The sequence below is a fragment of the Dendrobium catenatum genome, unplaced genomic scaffold, assembly GCF_001605985.2.
Source record: "Dendrobium catenatum unplaced genomic scaffold, ASM160598v2 fragScaff_scaffold_512, whole genome shotgun sequence".
Classification (NCBI taxonomy): domain Eukaryota; kingdom Viridiplantae; phylum Streptophyta; class Magnoliopsida; order Asparagales; family Orchidaceae; genus Dendrobium; species Dendrobium catenatum.
In genome coordinates this window covers 1-9221 of record NW_021318974.1, presented here as the reverse complement: position 1 = coordinate 9221, position 9221 = coordinate 1, and the positions used below count along the sequence as shown (strand labels likewise).

At 39.5% G+C, this 9221-nt stretch overlaps 1 protein-coding gene across 1 annotated transcript in view; it reads right to left on the bottom strand.

The window, feature by feature from the left end:
- Window positions 1-6632, bottom strand: part of LOC110112755 (NPC intracellular cholesterol transporter 1) — a 29363-nt gene extending 22731 nt beyond the window's left edge. Inside the window, exons 1-4 of the mRNA XM_028694619.1 lie at window positions 6511-6632; window positions 6325-6430; window positions 4162-4175; window positions 3898-4054 (exon numbers count right to left, since the gene is read on the bottom strand). Of these exons, the coding sequence (XP_028550452.1) occupies window positions 3898-4054; window positions 4162-4175; window positions 6325-6430; window positions 6511-6632 (399 nt within the window). The remainder of the gene's footprint in view (window positions 1-3897; window positions 4055-4161; window positions 4176-6324; window positions 6431-6510) is intronic.
- Between the last annotated feature and the right edge of the window lie 2589 nt (window positions 6633-9221).

Genomic DNA, 9221 nt, shown 5'->3' with positions numbered 1-9221 from the left:
TTCCTTAGCAGTCAAGAGGTGTAGCCCTTTGCTTTGTTTGGCTCGGGTAGGCTTGGCTTCCGTCTTGGGAGGTTTGGGTTGAGAGGGTATTAACTTAATCTTCTTTCCGTTATGTTCGAACACGCAGGTGTTCGTTCTCCCATAGATATGAACGTCATTGTCAAATAACCATGGGCGACCCAGGATAATTTGACCTACGTCCATGGCAAAACATCACACCAAATCTTCTCTTGATATCCCACGAACTCTATGGGAATGAGGCTTCAGTCCTTAATTTCTATGGTAGTCGAGTTGATCCAAGCAACCTTATACGGATTTGGGTGAGGGTTCATCTTAAGGTTGAGCTTGGAAACCATAGCTGAAGAGACTGCATTGATACAACTTCCACTATCGACAATAACCTTGCATCTCTTTTCTCCAATCTTAACAAAGGTATGAAAAATAGAAGTCCTATGCCAATCATCATTTAACTTAGGTTGAGATAAAGCGCATCTAACAACCTGAAGGGTAACGGGTTCTTCCTCCGTAAACGAGTCTTCCTCCTCATCAACATGGTGAATTAAATCAGTCTCAGGTTCGTTCTCCTCTTCGTCCACTTCTTCAATTATGGTGCCTTTGTAAGGACTAGAACATTGCAAAGCAATGTGTCCGTACCCATGACACCGATAGAACTTGGTTCCAGAATTGGGTTTGGAAGCGTCTCGCTCGAGGGCCTTACCTTTGAGGTCCGTGCGAGGTGGGGCCGAACTAACAGTGGGTCGGCTTGTAGTTGAACCCGAGGGTCGATTTTGGGGTTGTCCAGACGAGGTTCTATAGGGGTTTGAGCGGGAGTCAAAGTGTCTTGTTTGGGAATGAGTTTTAGAATCTTCAAGGTCAAGAACTAGGCTGCAGGATGCCTCTAACGAGTCTACTCCTCTAGCAAAAAGTTAAGTTCGCAGATCTTCCCTAAGGCCAGCTCTAAACATGGACAGGATTTAAGTTGGGGTAGCTGACTCCTCGCCATTGCAACGAATCAAGAAATCGTCGAAGGCAGAGATATAGTCTTTGACGGGCTTACTCCCTTGGGCCAATCTATTCCATTTATCAAGGAGCTTAGGATAGTACGAAGGAGGGAGATACTTTCTCTTAAGCTCTTGTTTCATCGTTCTCCAATCAGTGATAAGGTGTTCGCCTCGAGCCTCGCGCATATTTTCTAGATTGGTCCAATACAAGTTGGCTCGACCCGTGAGCTTCATCTCAGCAAATCTAACCTTCCTGGCCTCCGAGATGTTATACCACTTGAAGTAACTATCCATGGATTTAAGCCAATCCAAGAAAACTTGGGGGTCAAGGGTTCCATCATATGTTGGGGCATCAATTCTAATGTTTTTCAACAACTGAGCATCATTGTCTCTTCCAGAGTTTTCATCTCCTATGGGGTCAGGATGGGGCCTCGGGTTGTGGCGGTAATGGTCTCTAGGGTGGCCATGATCTGCTCTGTTTTCCTCGTCATAGGGTGAGTGAGGTCTTGAAGGTGTATAGATTGAGGGGTTCCCAATACGCTCTATTTTATCTAACAGATCACTGGTTAATCTTCTGAAATCTGCTAAGTCCGTCTGAGTGTTACGAATTTGCTGCGTGACAATTCCCAATTGGCCCAGAATGAGGTGTAGGGTAGCTTGGAGGTGCTGCGGATCCATGGGTGAAGGTTATGGGTTGATTGGAGAAGTGCTTGGGTGGTGGGCAGCACCTAAACACTACGGTAGGACGCTCCTAAGGCTTCAATACGCTGCAGGAAAACTAGGGACAGCAACCTAACACGATGGCGTAAGTTGTCAAAGTGTTGTGGGTTGGTAGTAATGTGTGAACAGCAATAAAACAAGGGTTAAGGGGCACCTAAAAGTCACTAAACAGTGCAGGAAAAGTACTGGACAGCAAGGTTTTCTATGGTGGAAAGTGACCTAGGTGATTGGGTAGGTGGTAAGAGGCAAATACAACACTTAGGTGAAGTAAATAATAATAATTACAATGAAAATAGTATGCAGAAAATTATTGGGCAGCAAAGTAAACAGTGAATAACAATACCTAGAAGATGTTATGCATGTATTTGACTAATGGCAATGTAAACTAGAATCCTAGGATGCATCTAGCACAAACAAAGCATGCTAGCCATGCTCTGATACCAAATGATGTGAAACCAGGAATTGTTTCTTAGAAGTTAATAGAGGTTTGTTAAAGTAATGATAATACAATTCAATGCTTCTCTAATTTAACGAATCAAAGAAGATCTTAGAAGTTAACAACGTCTAGGCAAGTAGCTCCAACTAAGTTTACAAGATTTATAAAATAACAACATCAATAACAAGTAATGAAAATGAATGGTCAACTAGAATCCGGCGGTTAACAAAGCGATCGTCTCACCTTGAGGCCACGCTCATGTTCCTACTTCTAGGTTCGTTGGGAGAAGAATAACCACACAAGTGAAAGGACCACTCCGAGGGCGACGGTGCCGTAGATCCGTAGGGAAGGAGAGGAAGGCGCCGGATGTGGATGTGGTGCGGGAGAGCGGCCTTTAATGATCCACGTGTAGACGGAAAAGTGGTCGTCGATGGAATCCACTAGTGTAGGTAGGATCTGATCCAAGTATTCTTCGATGGTGTCGTCAAAGTCAAAGCCGACGTCGAAGAACGGTGATCTAAGGATGTTAACCCTTCCGTGGTTGTCGTACTCAAACCCGAAGTTCCACTCGGGTTCCTCCATGCATCCTTGAAGAAGAGAAAGGGTGGTCTCCACGGGATAATCTCCAATGGGTGGGAGAGATGGGCGGCGGGTTGGAGAGGAGCATACATCCAATTTCATTTGGGATGAAATTGAGTTCAAAATTTCAAATCTTTCCTAAATTGGAATTTCCCAATTTGGAAAGAAATTGAATTCTAAAATTCAATTTCATGAAAGGTGTTGGGGCGGCATAGGGAGGGGACGTGGGGAGGAAAGGTGGCCAGCGGCGAGGTGGTCGGCCGTGGTGGGGAGGGTGGCCGGCGGCGGGAAACCCAAGGAGGGGGGGCGGCGGCTAGGGTGGGATGAGGGGAAGGGAAATTTTGTGGAGCTTTCTTGTGAGAATGAGAGGGTGATTAAAAGAAAAGAAAACAAATTAGAGAACTCACTAAGAGATCTCACTAGAAGAACTCACCAAGAGATCTTTCATGCACTCACAAAGAGAACAAAGGAAGAAATTTTTCATTCATTAAGCAATAGTCTCAAATACAATGATAAAGCCCTTATATAGGCTAACTGAAAATAAAATACATAAAGACAACAACGCCCTTGGGCCACAATAAGCACTAATTCCCTCATAGGGGTACAAAAGGAAAACATGAACTAGAAATGACATGAATAAAACATCAAAAATAAAGACTTTGAATCATGGCCGTCGATCGGCGTCTCCGGCGATGGTACACGTGTCGAAATCTGATGTCCCCATCAGGTTGTTTTCATGACTACAACTCATTCTTCTAGATCACAATGGAGCAATCTAATACCCATTATAGACTAGAATAATTTCAAATCTCATTTGCAAATCAACAACAACAACATCAGGCCTTTGTCCCACTACGTGGGGTCGGCTACATGAATCCTTTTTCTCCATTGTGTTATGTTAAAAGTCAAATTCTCATTTGCAAAGCACAGAAGAAAAAAATGGAAAAACAATTAGCCTTGCAGTTGTCGCATCAAAGGTCACAGTTTTTAATCTGGAAACAGGTTTTCTACAATGCAGGATAAAGGTTGCATGGAAATTCTTTATAAAACAAATAAATACAATTATTTTCATATAACAGAACCACAGATATTCAAGAAATCTAGATTATGAATATAAAAGTACATTTTAAAGCATAATTTATCAATAAAGTTCAAACTTACGGCTAACACAAGAAATGGAATGACTTCCATTATTATTAAAGTAGACTTCACTCCAATAGCACTATAGAATCCAATTGATCCAAGAACTGAGAGTATAACAACAAAAACTCCTGACAGACCAAGCAATACCTGAAACAATGTTAATTCAATAAAATCCCTAATAAGGATTGAATTTTGAAATTGAAATACTACATTAAAAGACTACGCTAATGCACACTATGTAAAAGATGCACTATTATTTGTTATCATAATGGACAATATAACCAGTCCAAAGTTAACTGACAAATTAAATATACAAAAAAGGTAAAATGTGTAAAGAGTCATATTAGAAGTATTGGTCTTTATTAACATAAGGTAGCAAACTGCTGAAAAGTTACATAACTGTTTTCCATATTAATGAATTAGTCTGTTAATTTTCAGTTTTAGTTGTATTTGTAATGGCAGGCTGGATTGGTTCAGAAACTGTATTTTCCTAATTGAAGAAGCAAACGAGCCAAGTAGATTGACTTAATCATGTACACAATAATTAGATTGTGCACAAGGATGATTAATAATTTAACAGAACATTAAAATTGGAGATTTGACTTCAAAAAATACGTGAGGTAGGTGATCATATTTTTATTTAAAGGAATTATATTTTTTATTTTGATTCATTACACTTGCATGCATGACATATTTTTATGTATACTTGCTAATCTTAGTTTCGCTGCTTTACATTAAAATGAAGAATCAAATGACCTTAATTAGAATATAATATACATTAAATGTGGTAACATCATATTAAAATTCAAAATGCCAATTTAAGTAGGAAAAATAAAATATGATATTGAAAGGAATGTACTAAAAGGAAAACGTAAAACAAGAATTCAAACTCATATGATACTGGCTAGAGAAATGATATACCCATGCACTAAAAAAAGAAAATTTTAGAAATATAGTTGACCCCTATACATCAGACCACGCCAGAAAGGACTCAAACTTGTAAATAAAGCAATATGTTCATTGATGAAACACGTCACTTAAGGGGTCAAATGACAAACGGATGATATCTTTGTGATCAGGACCACTGAATTCTGCTAGGTCGGGGCCCCTCGTAATTGAATCGAATGAGATTGGTCAAAAGAGACGACCGACATCTGAAATTAAAGCGCGAGGCTGATCAAAAGATGCCAGATCAACAAAAGGACTTCGTCATTGTGTTCAGAATATTGCAAATACTAAAAAACTGTATTTTATTTGTTCAATTTAGATCATCCTAATGAGTGACATGAATTTTTAGACAACGCGTATTTCGAGGAAATCAGGCCTCGACGTCGCTTAGATGATGTTCGATCATGAAACGGACTATGTCATTGCATTCGGAACGTCCTCGACATTCAAAATATACATCTTGTGTGAATAATTGGGATCAATCGTAATGGTGACATGGATCCCCAGTTGATGCAAATATGATATAAAAGCCTGCGTTACGACGGAAACAAGGCCTCGAAGATGCTCGGGCGACGTCCGATCGACAAGAGGACAGAGACATTGCGTCCGGAACGTCGTTAACATTCAGAAAATATATTTTATTTGATAAATTTAGATCATCTGAGATGGTGGTGGATTTTTAGGTGATGCAAATATGATATTAAGGCCTGCGTTGCGACGGAAATGAAGCCTCGACGATACTTGAATGACGTCCAATTGACAAACGGACAGCGCCATTGCGTCCGGAACATCATCGACATTCAGAGTCTACATTTTATTTAATCAAATTGGATCGTTTGATGTGGTGTCGCAAATTTTAAAGGCAATACAAATATAATGTAAAGGCACGTGTTACGAGGGAAATTAGTCTCGTCGGTGACGAAATGACGTCTGATCGCAAAACGGACAGTGCCATTATGTCCGGAACGTCGTCAACATTAAGAAAATATTTTTTTTTATCAATTTGGATTGTTCGAGGTGGTGGCACAAATTCCGAGATGATTCAAATACGACAATACACATTTCGATAAAGATCAGGCCTCGACGATGTTTGGACGATGTCCGATCGTGAAACGGACTGCGCCATTGGATCCAGAACACCGCCAATACTATGAATGCGTTGCCAATTTGTTTGAATAAGGTTTTGCGCCCAAATCTAGACAACGAGCATTGCGAGGGAATTAAACCTCGTCGCCACCCAAACCATGTCCGATCGCAAAACGGACTATGTTGTTGCGACCGGGACATCGTCAATACCCTAAAATGAACTATCCATTTATTTGATTTTCATCTTCGACGAATTCGACATGCAAATTAAGACATTTCTTTTTGAATTCAGCACACATTATAATTTCAAATTAATAATAATATATTAGCACTAATGCTAATATTAATTTAAAAGAAATAGAATCATAACAAAATTCAAAGAAAAAGTTTCATATCTCATTTAATGCAAACCTTAGACCTCAGATATCCTGCTCTGAGATCTCCGATCAATTCCCATAAATCCTGCTGAATCCCGTAATTCCCGCTGATGTAAAACCTTAGGCAGACGTTTCCTCGTCTGAATACAACAACTCTTCGTTAAAAGGAATAGAGATGAGGACTTTGAGTTCTCTGTTACATTGGCATACAAGAAATCACCCAGCTCCTCCCTTGTCCGTCTTTGCCTCCTCACGCCCAGGCTGAAGACCACAGCTCCAAATCCACCTCACATTACCAACCGACCTTCTTCCCTCAGCCAAACACCAAGCCATTTCAGCCATTCGAGTTTAAAGACCAGCAGCCCTCTCACTATAGAGCTCCTTCCACGTGACTCCTCCCCACCTCCCGATCTTGCTCAACCTTGTCCGTCCCAGTTTGCTGCTAAAACAAAATTGCTGCACTAATCTTCTGATCCCACTCCAACGACTGAGAGCTAGATCTGCACCCTTCACTTGCCTCTTCTTCTAAGACTAGCAGCCTTCCCACCTTACCCGAGAGCTCCACTAGCAGCTAAGACAAGTTCCTTTAAAATAGCCGAGTAATCCTTAGCTCCTTTTACGTGAAACTTGTTTTGAGATTCCTGTACTTCTCTTGTGCTAACTTGTCTTCATTCAAAAAAAAGGAAAGAGGTAAAAAAAAAAAGAGAGAAGTCTTGTGCCTCTGCCCACCAAAAAAAAGGCAGCTTTTGTGAGTGTTTACTTTATTATTTCTGATGTTGCAAGGTGCTTATTGATTCTTGTGCAAACTAAGAAATCTTATAGCTCTCTATAACTATTTTCTTGTTATTGTACATTAATGGGTTGCATTATTTCGTTGAATACATTGCTAGTGTCTAGAATCTGCCATGTCCACTTAAACCTAAGAGCCCATCATCTATTTGATATTGCTTTTTCCTGATCACTCCATTCTTCATGGCCCAACTTCCATTAATTTTATTTAAGGCCCATTTACATTCTCTTACACTTAGATGAAATAATCAAGAGAAGCACTACATTTCAAGTCCAAAACAGTCCACTAAGAGCCTATTTCCTTGTTTAAAAAAATCTGTAATAGCAAAGCCATCTTTCCTTCATAAAATCCAAAAGAAAGTTTCATTTCTTATTAGTATTTGCTGTTATTAATATAGTTAACATTCTTATTGCTGATTATTACTACTAAATAATATATTAAAATTATTATATGTAATATATATATATATATATATATATATATATATATATATATATATATATAATATATATATATATATATATATATATTATAATATATATATATATATTGTTTAAAAAAAAAGAAAAAAAAAAAGAAAAAAGAAGAAAAAAAAAGAAAGAGAAAAAGAAGGAAAATTTGTTTATTTTGTGCATCTCGACGACTCCACCAACCCCGCGAAGTACGAATTTTCTAAACTCAGATTCTCTCCTCGGAGTGGCGGCGGACCGGAAAACCGCCCCAGCACGCCTTTGGTGCGCGTGGTGGATGGGACCCCGGTGCGGCGCCTTACGACGAGGCGGGTAATCACCTAAAACCCTACTTCAATGTTCGTGGCGAACCGGAAACCCGCCCAAGCACGCCTTTGTGCGCGTGGTGGGATGGGACCCGGGTGCGGCACCTACGACGAGGCGGAATCGCTCATAAGTACCCCCAGCCGGGGAAATCAAACTGCTTTTTCAAAAATGCTTTTTAAAAAAAAACTCCAAAGCACCCTTTGTGCGCGTGTGAGGAGAAAAAAAATAAATACAACCGCCGCGTGTCTCACAAACACCAACCGTGCCACCTTTGGTGGCTGGCGGTAGGCGGCTCTTGGGTTTTCCCCTAAACGGGGGAACGCCGGGAGGCTGCCCGAAATTTTGTCTGAAAAAACAAGGACTGGACAAATACAAGGGACTTTATTGACTTGATATGAATAAATCAAATAGACTAAGTGCAAACTTTGAAGATAAAGATTGATTCAAATTTAATTTGGAACAACAAAGACTTGACTTAATTGCAACATGAACTACAAAAGATGCGAGCTTGATTAAACCTACCCATAACTCATGAAAATTTGAATCAAATGAAATAAATGCAGAACTCAGATTCAAGTGAACTAAATGTATTGGACATGACTCAGCTGAACATGAACTTGAACTTAACTCAAGCTTGAACTTACTTGGACAACCGGGGACTCAAAGAAGGAAGAGGCTCATTTTGAGCCTGAACTTTATTTGAACTTTGACTTGAATTTTTTGTACTTGAACTTGATCCCAAGTTGGGTGACAACTACTTACAATCCATTTTGCAAGCATAATTTGACTTCTAAATAACAAAGATCATGTGGAATATGGCTTAATCATAAAGCTATAGTGTGAGAGAATCCTTTGGATCATGATAATCCATTTGCAAAGGTGGACATGATACATTCCTAAACAAATATCAAATGGAGATGTAATGACGTGCCGAAAATAAATGATACAAAGTTTTCATTCAATATTAAGAGGTCACCATACCAATTGAGACACAAGCATTAGTGAGCAAACAAAAGACTTGTTAAATATAACGAAACGATAAAGTGCATCGTTATGAGCAAAGCAACGGGCATGTCAATAGCAACTACAAATAATGATCGATGTTGAATGAGTTCTCTATATCTCATTCAAAAGCAACAAACACAATAATATTTGTGTGGTAAATAGCAACTCAATGTCAAGTGAAATACATTGGTCCTCTCAAATAAAAGTGACTAATATGCAATAGATATAAGTATGTACGAACTCCTACAAGTCACTACAAGAAGATCTGCAACACATATAATCTCTCTACGAAGACAAATATATGTGTCAAATGCCAATTTGGGTAGATGCAGAAAGACTACAGTAAAGCAGTATCCGGTA